General features: G+C 37.5%; 1 protein-coding gene across 1 annotated transcript in view; it reads left to right on the top strand.

The window, feature by feature from the left end:
* Positions 1 to 21,983, top strand: part of LOC115232799 (TSC22 domain family protein 1) — a 79,789-nt gene that overhangs the window by 28,493 nt on the left and 29,313 nt on the right. Inside the window, exon 2 of the mRNA XM_029802906.1 lies at positions 12,031 to 12,325. Within this exon, the coding sequence (XP_029658766.1) occupies positions 12,031 to 12,325 (295 nt within the window). The remainder of the gene's footprint in view (positions 1 to 12,030; positions 12,326 to 21,983) is intronic.

Here is a 21,983-nt window from a genome sequence, read left to right as displayed (position 1 = left end):
TTTCCCTCGTTTCGCGGCTCCGATCTTCCCGGTGCTCCTTCCTTGCGCTCGGCGGCCGCATGCATACCGAGAGACCCGATACCACAGCCCTTATCCCAGTATCCGTCGTACAAAGTTACGGTTTCGCATCGGAGACATTATTAAGGCCGGCACCGACGTCGTCGCACGAAACAGGCTACGGGAGAAGGTGGTTCGCCGGAGCCGAGCGCCGGGAAACCGGATCCTGAAAGCTCTCATATGCGCATGTATGCGCAAGAGCGGCGCTCGAGGGGACTCTAACGACGATCGCGTGGAGATACGGCCGATGCGAGTGAGTTTATAAAAATTCGTCTCGAAGTTCATATAACGTCCGTGTTCGCTAGTCGGTCCTCGTGGTAGAGTAAACGGCTTGCGAACGATTTATTCGCATTCAGATGAGACAAACGAATATATGCTTATTAAGTGCGGTATTAAGGTCGTTCTCCAATTACTAATATAGGGCAATAGCGCTTGTTTGATTCGATCAATTAACAATTTTTAATTTACATACAATATTAAACATCTTCAGCATTTACTATCCAATTTTTCTCTTCTGTTCTATTTAATAAAAGTTCTTCACTATAAAAAATAAGATAAAAACTTTTTAATTAAATATCTTAGTTATAATTATTAGAAAAATATATAAAATAAACATTATTTCTGATAGAAAAAAAAAAAATCTTTTCTATATGGAATACATTTTTAAATAATTATGAATTAAATGAATTATTTAAGAATAAAAAATAACCGTCATGTATTTTCTTTAGCAGCCTTATAAAAGAACACTCGTTAAAAATCAATTGAGAATAGCTAAAGTAATAGCAGTCACGACCAAAGTTATTATTTATCGTTCGCGAACTCGCGCGGGCCAAGACTTGCGCAACTTTTGATTAAGATCGCAAACGCGGTGCTAAATGTTCCGCGCGCATTGATCCCATATTTCATGAATCAATTTCTCCGTTTAGCCGGCGCGATGCGAGAACAGAAACGAGCGGCCGGCCGGCGATTCTCAAGAGAAACTCGGCCGCTTGAAAAATGACGTTTCGCTCGGCTAACTTTACCGTCGAGAGGGACGGACTTTGAAACTATCGGCCAACTGCGACCGGTAGTAACATCGGTAGCTTTGAACCGGTCGTAGCCGCCGATTGCGTCCCACCGGAAACTAGAAACTGGCGAACGACGCAACGCCCGTATATACGAGGACAAGGGCCATATTTCTCTTGAAAGCGCGTGTGTCATTGCTCTTTCTCTCTCTTTATCAGAACGACAGCAGTTTCACGATGACGACGATGATATCGCGCGCCATGCCGCCGCCACGTCGATCCGCATGAATACCGAAGAATCAATCACCGTGTTGATCGGCGGTGCCGATAGGCGCGAGAGAGCGAGTTGCACGATCTCGATTTGCATCGGTAGTCCGCGGCATTGAAATCATAATAATAACCCGGACCATTCTTATCGCGCACTGAACGGGATAAAGATGTCTTTAAACGCTCTTCTGCATCGGCTCGCACTCGAGCCGGCACTATAACTTTGAATCGTTGCAACGCGCGCGTACGATATGAAACGTGACATTCGTAACATTTTTATAATATAATAAATATAATAAAAATTCTTATGTACAATATAATAATTAAATATATATCTTTATGTGATATATAAATATATATTATAAATATTTTCCATATTTGATACACACACATATTCTTGTGCACACACAGCAAACAAGATTGATTATGGGAAGATAGAGATGTGAATAGATGCGAAATTACATGACAAATCCTAAAGCATAGTATAAAGAATTCTACTATTAAACTCCATAGGACACCTGTGATGCGGAACATATCGCTGTTTCTGCGCGCAACCCTTAAAAGTTCGTGTTTGATTCGTTTCTGAACCGCATTCTTTAATACAAGAGTGCAAAGTCATCTCTCACTGGATCAATTCACTGTCGAAACACCACAATTTCCGACGATGATGAGAGAACCAACCACCTGCGAGAAATGGTGTTTGTCCGCGGCGGTTCAATGCTTAATTAAATGACCATTGTGTGATTCACGCCAATGCATTTTCACGCGATAAATATTAAATTATTTGAAGGGTAAAAAGCTTCTAAAAAAACGGACGCATATGTGCACAATTTTCAGAAAATTATTATAATCAAATGTATGAATAGAAAATAATTTTAAACGTGCTTATATTAATAATGATTATAAAATATGAGACAAATAAAACGTATATAGAGTATATCTAAATGCATTAAAACTTCTCACTCGGAGGGAATTACTTGGCATCATATTCGTCTCGAGATGATGCAACGGATATGTCAATTAGTATTCCTAATATATTTTGGCAATTATATCCCTACGTCTGAATTTTACAGAAATATATATTTTTGTTAAACATGGATATCTAAACGGTGATGTTTTTTATTTCGAGCTGCAATTATTCGCAACTCGGTAGCAATCTCGCGCGCATCTCGCGCGAGTACGATTGCGACTCAGTATGGTAATCGTTACTCGGATGTCTCGACGCAGATCGTTAGATTGCAGCTGCTAAGGATGTACTGTCGACCTTAACCTCCGCATGATATATACAACATGTCTCTCAGTACGCATGCACATGTATACTGTTTCCTATCTTCCTCAATCGCAGTAGATACCGTAAAGAAAATTAAATTTACGCGATGAATACGATACATCCTACATTCCAATAAAAGCGTCTGTACTGTAAATCAATTTGTCACGAAGTACTACAGAATTCTATTGTTTTTAGCGAAATTATAAAATATCTCAGAGTTCATTTTTTCATGATAATCTTGCTTCGATAAATTAGATTTCTAAACGTGGCCTGTTCTTCAACTTGATAACACTTCGGCACAAAATAATTGTTATAACTGCGAAACATTCCACCGTTAAACATGGTTCAACCGCATCTTAATTCGAACAACCGGTAATTTTTAGCGTTTCACTCGCTTATCGGAGATAACAGCCGGTGGCCAATCGGCTACTGATCTTACGCGTCTACTCGACCTAATCATTCGAGTACGTTTGCACCCTGTCGTCCCAGCTTATCGTCATAGCAAATTTCAGGATCATAAGGTATAATCATAGGAAGATTCATACAATATTACAAACAGCACGGCGTCACGCGAGCGCATAAGTTAGCGCCGCTCAAGTCAACTTCTCTTTGCACAACTCTTCGCAAGACTCGGTCACAAAGAAGAAGAAGAAGAAGATGAAGAAGAATAAGAACAAGAAATTACAAACAGCACGGCGTCACGCGAGCGCATAAGTTAGCGCCGCTCAAGTCAACTTCTCTTTGCACAACTCTTCGCAAGACTCGGTCACAAAGAAGAAGAAGAAGAAGAAGATGAAGAAGAATAAGAACAAGATGACAAAGATAAAAAGGAGTTGGAAGGAGGTTAAAGAATACAGCGGCAAAGGAAACTGTGTAAAGCAGACGGTCACGAGAAAAACCACAGATCTCTCGTCTTCGGGGGTCGAGCGGACGTATAATCTTCGCAAGATGAAGAGAGAAAGGTAGGCATACAGAAGGAGGAGAAATCGGGGAAAAGAGAAAGAGAGAAAGAGGGAGATATCTTTCCTCGTGGTCGACAAGAGGGTGGGGGCAAGGTGGATCGTGGATTGAGTCATTATGCTTGCTCGGAGGAGACCACAGGCCTTGATGCGGGAACGGCTGCCATCGACTCGTGAAAGGAAACCGACTGACCGGATGATTCAACGCGTACAGAGACGGACAAAGTAGTCGCCGGTGTCTACTCTCTATGCGCCGTATATATGTATACATTCTCTCTTTATCCCTCTTCGTTTAGTTCAACGTCACTGTTTTCTTTTCTCGCTACTTTTTTTTTTCTTCTACAATCGGCCTCGTCAGATGGACAAAGATAATAGAGCGTTCGTCAAAAGCTCAATCGGTGCACGCGAGAGACTTTGACGCGCGAGGACGAAAATAAACTATATCTCCATTTCATGTTAATTCATTATCGGCAAATGTGTGCGTGCTCTACAAAAAAATTTAATTGGAGGTGAGAGGGGGAATAACTTCCGAATTCAGAAGATGGCAAGCGGTATCGTTTCTTCTGCATTTGAGATTTTTTATTGCTCTTATGTAATGTAAAATTTACTGAAATTTTTGTCCGTTTTCGAGTAACGATCTTCTGCGAACATTGCAAGTATTTTCGAGTACTGTTTCAACCTCGATCTTTAAAAATCATTTTATTTCAACCGATGAAGGTAGAAGTGATTCGAAGCCGTTAAGATTTGCTATTGGACATGTCGGTTTTTAGCTACACTAACATTGTTCACCCGATAAAAAGAAAGTCCCAGCGTCACATAACACGTCGCTAACATCAGCACGTACCATAATATTATGACATCGGCCTGGTCCACTGACTGGTTCTGCATCGATGCCATTACCGGGGCTAATCCGCCACCGGATTTTATCTCACCACGCCAACATAAGCCGAATGGGACAACAAGGTTTCAACGCGAGTTGTTGCGATGAGAAGAGGAAAGGTGAGAAGCACAAACAAGAAGAAACAGGTTCGGAAAACCGCAGGTACGCCACTGCGAGAACTTAAGAGAACCCATATATCCTGTTCGCTGTTTTAGATCGATCACTACGTTCTTAGGAAGGATTAAGGTATCTTCTGACAAGTCATTTTTGTTGTTTGTCTCAATCTTCTTTCGAAGAAAGCGAGAAAACAAAATAGATTTCGACGTGGATTTGGGAAACTAGAAATTAAAATCTAAATCTATTTGCGATCAGATATTTTATTACCGCATCAAGCCGTAGGGAAAATTTATCAAAACAACAAAAATCTTTAAAAACAATCATAAAAATTGAAGTAAAAAATACTCAATAATAATAAAAAGTGTAAAACAAAATAATATTGTTTTTAATTATAAATGTGTAATAGCGTGTATCATATATAAATATATATACACGCATTTATATAGGCATTTAATTGTTTTTAGGATTAGAAATAATTAATAGAGGAACAAATTCGCATTAATATGAAAGTCAGATGTGTATCAAATGCAGCTATAAAATTTCTGAATATTTATACATACATATATGTCTTGCATTGACATGCCGTGAATAAATACGAAAAATAAATGTAGCATGTATGTGTTGTGTGACACAGACATAATAAAGTCGTTTGATTAAAGAGCCTTCGCAAATCATATTTTACTGGCACAAGGAGGATAAACATCAAAAGTCCCTGATATCTCGGCGTAATCACGAGCGTTAATATTCCTCGCGCGTGCGTGAGTATACGTGAATATTCTTACATGTCGCGATTTAATAAAAAGTCGCTCGGGTGTGAAAATCATCATCGCTGTCGTTCGTGTAACGACGTGGAACGTATCGAAGAAAAATGTACGACCGGCTGAGATATACTCTGAGAAGTTCATTAGTTCTCTTAATGCGCGAGGGAGTTGCGTGCTCTTGCGTGCGTTTGCGGCACGCGTGAGGTCGCGGCGCACGGCGAGAAACAGCGGGGGAGATGGTAATTTGCGGCGTAATTTAAAGGAGACTTCATACTTTCACGGGCATTACGAATGTTCCACTTGCGACTCGCGTAACTGTACATTTTCGAATTACGACGCTCGCGCATGCAAGACTGCATATACGCAACTGCGGACCTTTATAATCTCGTTGCATCGTTGTGTCCGTCCGTTTAAATTATCCTTTCAATTATATCGAGTGGTGTTTTATAGGCAATCTTTTATAGTTCGTGTTGCAAACCGCGCAAATAATATAGCAACAACGCATAAATAAAGATAGTTCGCGAAATTGTCGTATATATTATGTACAAATCAGTTTCACAAGAATCTATTACTCTCACTTTATATTTTTATCTATGTCTTTATGCACGATTTAGAAAGAATTAAACTGGTAACTTTATCTCTCAGTTACTTTCTGTTATTATTAGAGCGCCCCAATGATTTATTAATAAAATATGCAAATATCATATGACATTTAAGATAGAAATCTTATATATACAAATATACATAATTAAAAACAAAATTTGTATTAGATATATTGATGCATATAAACTGCAACTACAATTGCTTTGCAAAACAATAATGCATAACCTAACAGAAAACCATTATGTTTTTGATACTAGAATGGCTTATAATTAAAAAATCGTTAACAAATTTCTCATGTAAATTTCAATGAAATACCAATTATATTAATTATTACCGCGCACCCACACACAACATTTAAAATTTTTATATTTCTTGGAAAAAATCAAAAGTCATATTTTATTGTCTTAAATTTCATATTGTTGTTTTGTTTCGATAAGGTGTAGCGAGATGCGCAAAGTACCGCTGCATCGAGTCGCAATTAAGCCGAAATGAGATTGCCCATCTTGTGGGAGAACAGCACCGTGTCGCATTCGTATGTGTCCGTTTTTCCGAACATCAGAGATTGAAGAATTTACGAGTCTGTCGAGCGCGAGCATACATTTGCTTCTCCATTTCTCCTCCTGGCCGCATGTCACGTCTCGTGCTCTTTCGCGGTTTCGTTCGGCTGGTCGAATCGGTCGAATTTCGTGGCCTCACGTCGCGCCGCCTCTCATCTTCCTTTCGGCCGTATATCCCGTCCATCCGTTACCGCGCGGATTCAATGTCCATGCAAAGCAAACGGCGGCCACGGCACGGCTGTCAATTATCCGTTATATACGGCTCTGGCCCTCGAACTCATCCTTAACGACCCTTCAAACTTGGCGGGAGAAAGAGAGGGGGAGTTGAAGAAGAAAGATAAGAGAGATGCGTCTCCCGGCCTTGTGCCAAGGAGCGCCGAAAATTCACGGGACCACGAAGATCGCGAGACGCTGTCAGCGACGACGACGAAGAGGACGGGATTGAAGACGAAGAGGCGACGCGAGATGGAAACCAGGAGAATCTTTCCGGGAATCGTATTTGGTATTCCAACATTCCCGACACACATCGCTTGCGGAAGACTCTCCTCCCTTTGTGTTACTCTGTATCTCGAAGAGGGCAAGTTCGACTGCGAATAACGTGTGTGTTATATCCTCGCCGCCAAATGTGTCAGAATTGCAAATGCGTGCGGACCGACGAAACACATCGAGAGGCGGCGGCAGCTCGATAGAAACAGGGCGCGAATTCCGTAGTGCGAGTTCTAGAATATATTTGAAAACACTGGGTTGTGGAGAGACGGAGAATGTTGGCATCGGGGCCCGTGAAAGAAACCGTAGGGACAATGGTGCGAATCGCAACCATAAAAAGAATCTTAGACCTACTTTACTATGGAAATTTCAAAGGAAGCCCTATAATTTTAGTCGCATTCTGGATGTCGGCCCTTTGACTCTGGGCAATAAACGACGTTTCTTATGTTCCTATCGTGCAAAAGTTACATCTCAAACATCGTGACCAATATTTTTAAATATTTAAACACTAGCTACGTGTAAATTAATTACATTAATAATATGAACGACTCTCTATTCATTAAAATTTTCGAATATTTCTTTTCATGTAAATTTTTGTATTATCATAATACTAAGTGATATTTTAATCAAATGATAACTTTATCAGTCACAAGGAGATATTTAAGTAATTCAAGCATTAATTTCGACGATTAATATATAATACTAAAAGAGAAGAATATTTTTTATTTCTAAAATACATATGAATTCGCGATTAGAATGCAGAATTTATACAGGAATGTTTTCCGCGTTTCTTTTAACGATTGAACGTGTATATCAGCCTGTCTAGAAACGACAGAACCGTTGAAGAGAATGTTAGGGTTAACAAGTATAAGCCATCATCCCTTTCGCTCGTAAACGCCTCGTAATTATAACGAGACGTTAGACTTCGGATATAACGAGTACAGATGATTGAAATAAAAAAGCAAGCCCCCGAGGTGCTAACCCTTTGGATTGGTTCTTGTTAGGTCGATACTGATGATCCACAAATCAATCGAACAATCCCATATTTTAAACATTTAATTGACTACGAGCGTGGATGTTTATTATGTGAGATTACACAATCATCACGTATAGGAAGTATTATTATGTTGCGATAAAGAATCGATCGACTACGACAAACGTAAATATTGTTATATCATGCGGACAGATCTAAACTATTTTTGCTGTCACTTACTTGATCTGAAGTGGTTATAAGCTTTGAGATTGGATAATTCTTTCTGGTTATAAGATCCACGTCTTTGCAATCTATCTTGGGAAGGCAATACACAATACGTTGATTTCAGTCTTGGATCCAAATATTGTGGACGCGTGCAAATGATTTTGTATCACACAAAAAATTTATTTCGTTACGGAAGCGTCGAAAACAGGGAAAAGTTATTCGCGTATGACAATTTGGCGATTCTCGATTGTTTTATGATGTCATCGTTTAATGTTCCGGGTGATTAAAAATATCATGTACATTATATTCAACAATATTCATTAACTGAATGCGTTTCGATATTAATAAAAAAGAAATAAGTTAGACAATTATATATACGTATGTATATATGTATGTGTGTGGTGTGTGTAAAGTTTTTATAGAAAAAAAATGATATAATAAAACTTGAGATATAGACTTCAAAACTTGTTTAATAAAGCGGAATCAGAAGAGAAAAAGCAAACACGGAGGAAAAACGGCAAAGTTGTTTTCGTTTATCTTGACGCAAGCATAATCTCCTGTTTATTCTCATTAAATCGCAATATAACGAATGTATTTAATCGGTAAAAAATCCGACTCCACCTGGATGACCTTGCACATGTCGGATGAGATTGCGTTCGTAATTTTTCCACAGCTGGATGCAGCGAGTCGCGTTTCTTAAAAGCTTCGCGTAATTGAACCGTGCGCCTCGTCGATGGTATGTCGCCGACCGGATAATGGCTTATTAACAAAGCGTTGCTGAGGAACGCGGAGAAGTGACAGAAGGGTTTTGACGAGAGAATGGTACGATGCAATCGGGAGGAGAGACGCGTAGGAAATCGCGCGAATCCCGACGCCGGGTTACGTCACCGGTTTCTTCGACGTCTTCGTAGAAAGGGGCTTCTAACACAACGGGGCTTTAATTACACCGATATCACGGTAATTAAGCCGATCAATGCGTGCCATTGTGTGCCGTGCGGAGGGCCCGAGCGCTTCTCCCGGGTCCTATCCATAATCCCGACCACGCGAGCCTCCTTCGCGCAGCACAAAAGTACCCCACCTCTCTATAAAGGAAACATGGATGCATCGTACCTGCAGTCGAATCTTCACCGCGACCACCTCACGCTGTGGAAAAGCCACGACAAAGAACCGAGAGGAGAATAAACATAGTGACTCTCGATCTCGTTGATGATATGCAATCCGATCTGAGACTTCTACCGGAGAACACGAGTGTCTCAAACACGAGTGTCTCAAACACGAAGAACCACCGCGGGCGCGCTCGAATGAATCTCTCGTGGAGCGGTTATTTCATTCGATCCTTCGACCAGATCCGAGACTGATGGAATTCAATAGAGAGGAACGCTTCGCGCAGCATTATTTCTGTGCCCCTCAATCTTCTTAACCCTTTAAGACATGATGACCGAACACGAATATTGAACCATATTCGGCACTTTTAGTGTTGTCTAATAACAATATTGTATTTTATAAATAGATTTAAATCTTATATATATACAATTTGAGGTACATTTAATTTTTATTCAATTTTGGCATTGGATGCAATTTTCATATAAAACTAAAAGAGTTCTGATTAAAATGTATATATATAATACTAGTTTCATTTTTTTAATTTATAATGTTATTGTATTCATTAAGAGATGAATACATAGCAATATATGATTGCAATATATAACAGTCAATTAAAAGCAGCATGATATTTCCGTTTCTTCATTAATGAACTATATTTATTTCGAATATTACAATTGCCAATATATCATTTTGCTTAAATATACGATTGTATACATCCTAAATTAATATGCAATTTACATGAAAAACGTCAGAATATCTCATAACAACGAATAGATGAAGTCATTAGTTAGATGTTGCATGCAGCATTGAAAGATATCTCTTGATTTTCACACATCAACAACCACATTCGGTGCAACATTAATATCTCAATCGAGCAAGAAGAGAAAAAAACGATATGTTCATATTTCTTTACGAATACTTGTTTACTTCAATAATTAACTATTGCACGCGTGTGCGCCGAAGAACATCGACACGGAGGGATGCGTTTATGTCTCGCGTGAATAATTTCATAATCATCAGCGATACGAATAATCATCCGCTGTCGATTCTTCGCTAAACTCCGCCTTACGACACGGAACTTCGCATCAGAGAATCATCGTTCCTCGAAGTAATCACCATTTGACGAGCTATGCGGACTTTAAAGTGCCTATGTATATGTGCTTCTTCAAGTTGTTCATTGGAAAAAATATACAGCGTTATATACGGTCAATGCTCCTCGATTTTCTTGCTTACGCTGATCGTGTGCAATCACGTTATGATCTTGTTTACACGTTTTTTTGTGAGGTATTCCATCGGATATCCGAATAAATAAATTTATTACATGGCGTAAGATTTTCGTACTTATGTATATTATATTGAAGTTATCTTATTCTTGTCATATAGCAGATTATATATATTTATTATTTTATTTATATTAAAATTTAAAAAATGAATAAATTCCTGTATTAATGCAAAATTATTGTTATCTCCTACGCGATATTTTACGGCAGATATTTGTAAGAATATATTTTGATGATCCACTCGTGAACTTATTGTTTATCAAATCTCCTATTAAATTCGAGTGCAAGATACAGATAGCAATCCAACAAAGTGAGAAAGAAGAAAGACGCGTTTGTTTGCTACCGCCCATACAATTCTCAAGGTTTGTCGTAAGAGTTAGAACATCGGATGTCTCTTTGTGAAGACCAGATTCATCCGGTGTTCCCCACTGTTTCATGGAAGAAAAATGCTCAGAGATGCGCCGACTGTGTTCCTCACTCTTTTGATTTTAACGTCTGTTTGCCTCGCCATTTCCTGAAACATGTACCAGTGGAGACAGACTGGATGCGTTCAATTTTTTTTTCCATAACCCCGTGCAGGGATACGATGAGAGTTCCATTAGCTATGTTTACTCGGGACTGGAAGGTATACTACGTGTAAAAATTTATATCGAGCCTTACTAAATAAATTTGCATTTACCGTAGTAATAAAAGTTTTAACAAAACTATATTTGATAGATTGAATTTAAAATTAAATTAAGTTAAACTTTCAAGATATATGCAGAATAAACGATATGCAAGACACATATAATATGTAAAAAAAAAGATAAAAACATAAAACAAAAAAAGTATCCATACTTGGATGCAACAAATAGAAGTTAGAAAAAAAATGTAAAATGCAATATATTAAAATCTATTATTTATATATACTTGGCGATTTTTTTTTTATTTAAAGAAAAATGTAAAATGCAATATATTAAAATCTATTATTTATATATACTTGGCGATTTTTTTTTATTTTAAGCGTATAATAATAAATAGGTGCTTAATTATAATATGTAAAGATGATCGCAAAGTGTCCGTTGTAATTAAGTTAAAATTAGAAAAAAAATCGCGTGATAAGGCCGGATCTACAATAGGTATAGTAAGCCTTTAGCCTTTAGGATTATATCGGTCAAAAGTTTTAAATCGTAAGCTTTAAGAGCTGGGATCTGGCCAGCTCGCTTAAAGCTTAGAGATTAGAGCATCAGGCAGTGCGGGAAACATTTCTGGCCGGAAATTATGTTATATTTTAGGGCTTAGAACAGAAGGCTAAAAGCTTACTACACCTATTGTAGATCCGGTCTAATCTATTATAATAAATATTTATTTATTTAAAATATATTGCAAAATTAAAATTAAAATTAAAATAATTTTATATTGTAAAATTAAAATTCATATTAAAAGAAATTTTTATAATTAGAGTATATATTGTGTAAATTTGAGTTAACCAACTGTCTTATTTTCAGGTCACGGTCACCAGCACTACTACGACAAGTACGAACACAGTCTATCCTAATATAAATGACATGGATTGGTTCGCCGGTGTCGCCGAGGAAGAATTGCTATATTATACCGGTGTCAGCAACGATGTCGATTCCTTATGGGCTGTTATTGGCAACTTTGTACCGCCACCACCTAGACCACCTTTTTTACCCGAAGAGAGCATCGCCACCGATGGACTCACCACCTGCGACTTGTGTTCCTGGGCATGGAGAAACGATAGGCATTCTTTCCCCCGGAAAACGGTGGATGGTACCCTTGGTAAGTCTTACATTTCTCACAGTACTAGAATTACATTACTTTAATCTCTATTCCACAAACGATCTGCTAGTTATTTTAGCTATATACTACGAATAATTAGAAGCTAGAAAATTCTCATATATAAACTACGCTTTTATAAAAACCAAAATATAAATGGGTTAAAGATTATATGATAAAACTGCATAAAAAGTAACACACCTCCGATTTAATCGCTACTTAAATTCTGAGTAAATCCCCGCGAGAAATAAGTGGGGAACGGCACCGGTTTAGAAGATATAACACATTGAAATTTAAGAGTTTTAATGCTTTTTCTCAGGTATTATAAAGTAATATTAGCAAAAGTGAAGTTTGTGTACGTTGTATTTGTTGTAGAACAGACGAAAAAGTGTTTATTTACATTTACAGGATAGGTACATGGTCACGGATATTTTGTCAATAATGTGTTTCACTTATTTCTCGCAGTTCGTTAACTGCTTTTATTGACAAAATATCCATGAGTATATACCTATCCCGTAAATGTAAACAAACACTTTTTCCACGTCTGCTCTACACAAATACAACATAAACAAATTTCATTTTTCCTTATTTTATAATAGAAAAGCATTAAAACTACGAAACTTTAATCTGTTATATCTTCTAAATTAATGTCGTCCCCCACAAATTTCTTGCGGGGAATTACTCAGAAGAACCTCCCCTACAACATTATATATTTAAGTGGCAATAAAATCGGAGGCGTGTTATCTTTTATGCAATTTTACCGATTATATAAAATAAAATTATATTTTTTGAAAGTAAAGACCGTGTAATATAACCATGAAAATTCGATTAAAATTTAAAAATTCATAAAGATAGCGATAAACCAACGAGAATCTCTTTTAGTGACAAACCCACTGATATCTAAATAATATTAGCCAAAATCGATATTAGAGAAATAATAACATTTAATTTCTCGTCATTTTGTTTTATATATCGTTAACTTTTAAATATGTAAGAATATTTTTTATTAAAATATGTTAATTGATCCATATCAAGTTATTTGAGCGCGGTTGAAGAAATTTTCATCGGATACGAATAGAAGCACTAGTAAAATATTTTTGCTTCATTAGTCAAGTAATACGACGTTCGTCATTTACTATAGTCTGTCGGTTTTTCTTGTCATCACTTCAACTAAAAGTTCTCGAAAGATGACGAGTGGTCATTTCGAGCGAGCCATGCATCTGTCCACACCGAGACCAGGTTATTCTTCGTATACACACTCGACTCTTGTTTGCAACGTGTTTATTCGTTAAACAGCTTTTCCCGTCTAGTGCGTGCTTTAGGATTCGGATGGATCCCTCTTGAACAAACGTTAACGAAATTCATTGTAACGATGCTGTGAAATTCCTATTCCTTCTCTACAAGAACTCTTCTAAACCAAACGTTTATCCATATTCTGTCTTAATTAAAACGTATACAGTAATTTACTATTTCATATATTATTGCAATATAATTTCACAAAAAAATATGAAGACGAGAGACTCGAAGATGACATTAGCCTTTTACTGGGGCAATAAATGATCACCTGGCAACGGCTGTGGTAGAATTCGTAAGAAGAAACATACAACTTGGCTTGTTACGATATTACTCTGTGTGGAGATCTTTATTTCTTACTCTACCTGCCGTATGCAAAAAGTATTACACGAGAATTTTCATTAATCCGAATTGCTCCAAATCAAGGGTTGGACACAGGATGAACGACGACGCAATCACGAAAGAAATCGCTATTAAGAGCACACGATGTGATCGTCTTAAGCACGTCCATTATACGTAATGATAAATAATGCGGACATGTGTGACGCACATATACACGCCGCACTTTTTGCCATATTTTTCGTTCGTGATAGTCTTAATTACGGGCATAAACTATATTTAATACGAATATCTATATAACGGTAATATTACTTCTCTCATAATTAAATGTTGAGAATAACGGTACATAATAATACTATCATATTAAATATAGAGATAATCGTGTTGAGAGAAGAATATTAAAATACGAATCATTATAAGATTGCCATGGAAGATTGCACGCTTCGTGCTTTTCTATTGCTCTTATCTCTTTTCACTCATTTCTCATCTCTATCATATCATATATGCATGAATACTTAAGATAGGTAAACTAAGGGAAATATAATAAAAGAATTAACTTAAGTCGATTTTCGCAGCTTGTAAAAAATCCGTTTTGTTGAAAAAATTTCCATTATATTTTATGAAAATATAAATGTCAAACGCACATATCCAACGCTCTAATCTTTTGACAATTTTTATTAAATTTGGCCTCAAAATGAAGAAAATTAAACGTACCACGATAAAATATATAGATATTGATGCGAATACATTGCAACGACAAATTCTTGTTTTTTTCTTAAATTTCCCTCCCATTGGGAGATAAAGCATCAAATTGCTATGACAATTGTCATTTTTAAAGAAATTTATCGGACCTCCTTATTTTCCCCTATCAATACCGTGCAAGCTGTAAGGGATAATTCGAATACTTTCCCCCAACGTAGAACCGACCTCCAACATCCGGTGGATATGCTTCGACCAATCAGAAACAGGCCGGTCCCGCTCCCATGGTTCCCCTTCAAGATCGGTGTTCGCACGTACGCACGAAACATACGCGAAGGCGTACGTAAGTTTCTGCATCGTGACACGCGGAGTCTCCCCACTTCTTCTTTCCGATGGGCCTCTTCAGGGGCCTCGTCCCTTTCGCCCTTCAGCCCCGCGGGCCCCGTCGTCCGGGCACGCATTATCGCCATTACCATGAATTCCTGCAGTTATTACCCCTCTGTTGCACCGCCACCAAAATGGCGGCTGGACGCATCCTACCGTGCAAGGAGGACGCACTCCGCCGTCTGCTCCTCTTTTTATCGTGGCGCCTGTGCTGCTGGCATGTCGTGCCACGTTATAACGCTCGACAATTAACGTCGAGAATGGCGGCGGCCGATGGTAGGGATAATTGACCCTGTCAGGACTATGACAGCACTTTTACATGATTCGCTAGACTGATCTCATCTTATATTTTATATTTTGTGTTAGATAAAGATAACATATTTCCGGTTGATGAAAGCCAAAGTTATATTAGATTTGAATCTAATCTTCTTATTCTATCCTCTTTGATCATTTCAGTCTTTGTTCCCGGTGATGATAAGACAGCTTAATGTGTTGCAAGTTCAATCGGAATATCGTAGATATTCCTTATGATTAGCAGATATATAACCATTAATTAATGTCGAATGAAATCCTTAGTTATTACATTATACTAATTAAACCTTCATTACAAGCTGTTTTACACTCGACGAAAATTTTTCCATTATGTTATCTTCGCAAGTATACATGTCATGTACGTGTATTTCACACTTATGAAAAATGAATCATGATGAAATGCGACGAAATGTCATTGTCACCAAATCGCAAAATATGACGCACGAGGGAAACTTGGCAGTAAATAAAGAAAATGAAGCTGCGAGGCGAGAGAATGACGCGTTGGGGGTTTCAAGGAGGTTGGCAACGGCGGTAATCATCGCGTCACTTCCCATCCTTCACGACGTAATAATTACGAGATCGCGCCTCTTATTCTCCACGTGATGCAGACTCGTGCTTGTCGACGAGGAAAGACAACGAGGGAGGCGGGAAGACTTGGGCCAAAGAAAACAGAGAAGAAAGAGCGGGCTTAATGCGAGCTTGCGAGTATCTTTCGCTCTCTTCTGCCTCGTGTCTCGACGTACGTCTCGGCGTGACTTCAACGGCGAGCAACAACTTGTACATTTCGCACTCGGAGATTTGCGCGAAGATTCGTTAATGCTCGACGAGGGTGGTAAAATATTTCACGCGAAGGACCAGTAAGAGATTGAAGCATATTTTCAGTGAAGTATACCGACTTAATAAAAAAACACACACATAATTTGAGTATCTGAAATTTTCGAGTACACAATCATCAATGTAAAAATCGAAAAATGTTAACATTGCTTATAAGTCTTATAAAGAAACCAAAAAATTTCGAAGGCATTTTAAATTTTCATAAATAATTTTATGTTTCACAAAAGAATGCAGTACTCTATCTTTAGATCCATACACACATAATACATCTATATTTTAATCATAAATTATTAATTAGTATAATATATGTGTCTATATAGAGAAAGAAAAATATGATTTGATCTTGAAGATTTTCTTCTAATAAATAATTGAATAATTAAAAAAATATATAAAAAAATATGTTTTTAAATCTTTAACCATATCTAACAGAGTTTTATAATATAATTGCACGTAATTCATAAATATAATCTTTAATCTGTGTGTATGTATAATAAATAATCAGAAAAAAATAAATTTATATTATACATTTATGGATACTTGTATATCCAGTTTTAAAATTTGCTTTCTATTGTGCTAAGAATCTCGTGCTCCAGAGCGGTTAATCTTAACGCTTTACGTCGGAATATGAATCGATTTAATAAAGCGCGCGATGTGTGCGTGTGGCGCGCGTATAAATCGCCAGACATTAATTGCATCATGGCATCTTGCAAAGCGAACTACACTGTACAAAAGCGACTAAGCTTTATTTCCCCCCCCCCCCCCAAAAAAAAAAATAAACGAAAAATAACGTACACGAAGTTGCAACACGCAAATCGACTATATTCAAATACTTATCAATTAATACATTAAAGTATTAATAATTACATTAATTGTAGGAACAGTTATTCGAATTAAAATATGTACATTGAGATATCTTAATTTTTATATACGTCGCGGAAGAAAAATTCTTTGCCATAAGTAGAGTTTTATAAATAATCAGAAATCGCAATTCTAATTCACGTCATGTGTCTTTAAGTATATTTTATTAATTTCATGGTACGCGCTAACCAGTAGATAACCATATTTTCTCGGGTATATTCGTACTGGACTGATATTATCTCGTTGCGTATATGCCTGGACCAAGGGAACGTAACGAGGCATCCCTTAGTCCAACGTAAACATCTCTTCCATCTCCTCTTTCTCTTTTTCTGCATCGTTCACACATCGTCGTTCCCTTCGCTTCTCTCGACGCCTTCCTTTTTCGACAGCCGCAATGTCCGGCATTCGACGAAGGAGAAGTAAGCACTTTCGCGCCTGTATATCGCACGGCGCCAACGAATGCAAACGAGAACGAATAGCAAAAGTGCGTATGCGAAAATCTCTTGGAGTACTCTCATAAGTTACATCTTCTCGCCTCTTATGTATCCCCAAGCCGCGCGCTTTTAATTTGAGCTTCCTTCGATTTCGAGCATGCGATAGTACGAGTCTGTCCCCACTAGTCCGCGCGAAAAATAAAACAATTTTTTTTTATCCGAAGAGAATTTATTAAAGAACCCAACTGCAAGCAGATTAATAGATATGTTGCATCTTGAGGAACAAATATGTTATAGATGTAGATTATTATTTTAATATATTAGTTATTTAGATTACATGATTTTTTTGGATAAACACATTAATGTCAAAAATTTATTTAAAACAGATACTATTGCACGAAGAAAAGAGAGAAATAAATAAGACTCGCGAAATGATTTGAAACTCAGTTCTTTAAATAAAATGAGATAACGATGTTTTCATAATGTAAGCACATATAAACGTCCATAATGTTCGTCGATTGTGTCGCCGGTATGAATGCACAAGTAGATTCCATTCGGCCGATGACGGAGATGAAAAATGATTTGCGGAGAGGCACGTATGAATTATCGCGGTTCGCTAATGCCATCAGATAGCTGTCACAAAAGCGGAGAAATTACACAGGAAGAGAGGCTAAGACTGGTGAGCGTATTAATCGTGCATTTTAGTGGATAATTAATTCGGTTTCAAAGAGAGGCACGAGTTAATTATATGTAAATAAAGATCGCCGGTGTAGATAGGCAAATCATCAATCTTAACATGAAGCGGACGCGGCGCGCACTGCTATGCTCGTCGGCGCACGTGAATTATAGAAAACGGTAAATTGGATAATGGTACGTTTATTAACGGAGATAGTGCATTGCATCTCGATGCCCACGCGCGCGTTCTTAGCGCACGATTTCGCCGCAATAGCGATCGAACGCGCCGCTAACGATAATTGGTACCGAAGTTAATTATCGTGTCCCCTATGTGTTATCTCTTTGGCAGCCTCCCCGTACAAATTATCCGAAGATTACGCGCCAAAGTTTATTTTATAATGACGCGTATTAATCACGACTAGGAAGCTGTCGTAATCTACGTGCCGCGGCTTAATCCCAGCGATCGCCAGGACACAGTAATTAGTGAGTCTCGTGGTTAGGTTGGCGCGCCAACGTTTTCATTAAAGCCGCGAGTCGAGTTTATGACATTTCATTTAGCCTGAGATATTTCACGGACCGCTTGATTACATTGTATGATTACACGATTCGCGTTATTAAGTCCGTTGTCGCAATCTCTTTTCGGCACCTCGCGAGTAGCACATCGCGACGATAAAATGTATGATATAACGGGAATAAAATGGATGCCGCTCCAAATTAAAATAATAAACTCTGTATTCTGTTTTCATTTAGTGAAATTTATATGTATGTATATATTCAACTATATATTCAATGACATTCCTTCAATTTTATGAAAAAAACATCTGATGAGAAAATAACGGTCAGAGACGATATATGATATATATATGTATATTTATATTATATTAATTTTATTATTTTAATTATATTTAATTAATTGTATTTATTATATTAATTCTGGTATGAATTGTGCAAAAGGCACTAGAATTAATTTTCCGTTCAAATTTTTCAAGCTTAAAATAACAAAGAGACGCGCAGAAAAATGCTTTTATTTTTATTCAAGAGAGCTGTTAAAAGCCGTTTCCTCGTAAGGCCTTGATATCTCACGTTTAAATTTCTTTCGAAAACCTTTTTCTAAAGTCTGAGCTGCAAGCTCGGCTATTGATACGCTCGTACCACGCAGTTTCCAACGACATTTCGACGTAATTAAGATTACAACTTGGGCCGATTACAAGTCGATGTGACGCATTGGAGCCGTTCCGACGAGACTTCCTTATCTGCGGCACTTACTAAACTATGCCGAACATAGTCATCTTATCTCGGCGACACGAAATGCGACGCGGTACCGGAAATATCCGCGTTTCACCTGCCGATGGCACTGCATTCGTTTAGGAATGCTTGTAGAAGGCGCGATCGGACTCGCCAGAAGCAACCGTTATTTATCGTCCTTTTCCTCGTTCATTTTGTTTCACGTAGGAGTAGGGTTGAGAGGGAACGAAAGAAGATGTTAACAGCCATCACGTATCTCTAAGACGCCGTAGGTACACTGCCGTATCCGCGGCAATCGACGTGAGTCAAGAAGATTCGACGAACCCAGCGGTAACCCGCAGAGACCAACTTTTCCCACCCCGATTGCGGCGAAAGCCGTCGACCTCCTGCGCGTTCAAGGAATGTTTTCGAGGAATTTTATGCGAACCACCCAGAAGTAGAAATCAAGAGAGAGAAATAGAATGAGATCTTGCGCATTTTCTTTCTCTCCTCATTTAATAATTAAGTTCTTACATCCCAATTTTATTCAAATTGGATTCGATGCTGCTATAATTTCTTTTCCAACATGTTAAGATACCTTGAGAATAATTTGTGTACAAAATGTACAATATTTAGCAGATATTATAAAAATATTCGTATATATTTTATAAAATATCTCACTCTTTTTTATCGATAATAATTTTTGTTAATTTGTTTTTCTTATATCTTAAATATGCGTATATTCATAACAGTGACTCTACAGATAAAGTCAAAAGATGACGCTTATGGCTTGGACTATTGACTTTAAGAAATAGAGTCATCAAATTACGACTCGTCGATTATACCGCGAACTATAACGTCAAGTTCTGTAAACGCGACAATAGCGTCTTTGTTTTCTTCATAGGCCTCTTCTCGTACGCTATTAACGATAACGCGCGTGCCTCTTAAAGATTTTTAAAGACCCACCAACCATACAACTCGCGAAGAGAAGTACTCTTCTCTCCTTCTCGCTCTCTGCCGTTCTGCGTTCTGCTCCTTCTCGACAACGTTGTGCACAACGAGCCGCAGAAGAACCTATCCATTCGATTCTATTCTTACACTTTTGCCCGACGTAGGTACAAACTTGACGTTGACGTGTACCAAGTGCCTTCGAGCGGGTTTCTCGAGTTCAGGGTTGATGTTGGAATGAACGAGCGAACGATTCCGTTAACTAAGCTCTGTCTGTGTAAGCATAGAGTATTTCTCACGAACAGCCACTGGGAATAGCTCGGACTGGTTCTCCAAAGGAAATTTCTTGCTCATTAATGCACGCGGATGCCATTAATATGCCAAAAATTCCGCTCACGGGATTAGATATTACATGATACACGATAACAAATTATCAGTTACATAATTTATACACATTTATATATTAATATCTTATGTGCATAAATATTAAAGAAATATTGAATTAAGCTGACGTGTTCCCCCCATAATATAGGTCTTATTTAATCTTTACGATATTTATAATATATTATATTTGTGTATTACTTTTTCTTTAAGAATTATATATTATTTAAATCATGGAAAATTTTATTGCTTAATATTGTTATAAAAATGAAAAATAATGGATCTCTCTACTGTTTTGTAAACAAGATAACGTAGAAGATATTTTTTATAGAAATGTCTTAAATACATATAATACAATTTGTCATTAAAAATATTTTTATAGTGCAATTACTAATGTTCTATTTCTGATTTGAAATTGTTATAAAATATTTTAACAATAGGGGACTTGAACAATAGTAAAGAATTGGTACATTTGCGTATAATTGCGTTTCGAATAATACATCTGACACTTGTCGAAAGTAAGTAGATATTTATCTCGATTTTATTGAGATGTCTTATATAATTATGTAATTATCGATGTGGTATTTTTGCTTCTATCGCGATTACTATCATTGTTTCTGATATTATATAATCATCATGACTATGGATTGCATCGTGCGGCGTATTTGGTACCGTTTTGCGCCTCCGGGAAAATACTTCGGCTCGTCCGTTGCGGCGGCACCGATGTCTTCGGAAAGCTGCCAATCAAGGCGCGATCACACTCACCTCGAAAGGCAGATTTCAGATCTGAGATCGACCGATGCAATCTCTGAATGCAGCGTTCGATAACCCCGCGGTTAAATGCGACGTTCGCTACGCACAAAGGACAATGTCAAACTGACGAGATTGTCCGGATAAACGCGTCATTATCGATCTTTGCAAAGCCTAACGTGGTTGGAAATCTCTTCCGCGTATCTATCTCGTTTATCTATCTGTATCATTCCTATCGTTGCATCTCTATGTAATTATCGGGCTACCTTTTATTTCAACTTAAATAGATAATTGTATACATGAGGCATAATTTCTCATGAATTAAATTTATTAGAATTAAATTTAATAGAATTTTGTCTTTTCAGAATAATTTTTCACTAGCGTAAAAAAAGTTTCTAAGAGATTAACTAAATCCAAATTTTTTAATGTCCGTAAGAAACTCGTTGCGTAATAATTATTTTCTTCAAGGCTAGATAATTGTAAAACTATTATTTAAGATGACGCGATTTATTTGACGGCACCCCATTGGA

This window comes from Formica exsecta, unplaced genomic scaffold (assembly GCF_003651465.1).
Source record: "Formica exsecta isolate Colony F162 unplaced genomic scaffold, ASM365146v1 scaffold15, whole genome shotgun sequence".
Lineage (NCBI taxonomy): Eukaryota > Metazoa > Arthropoda > Insecta > Hymenoptera > Formicidae > Formica > Formica exsecta.
This window is presented reverse-complemented; position numbering and strand designations above follow the sequence as displayed.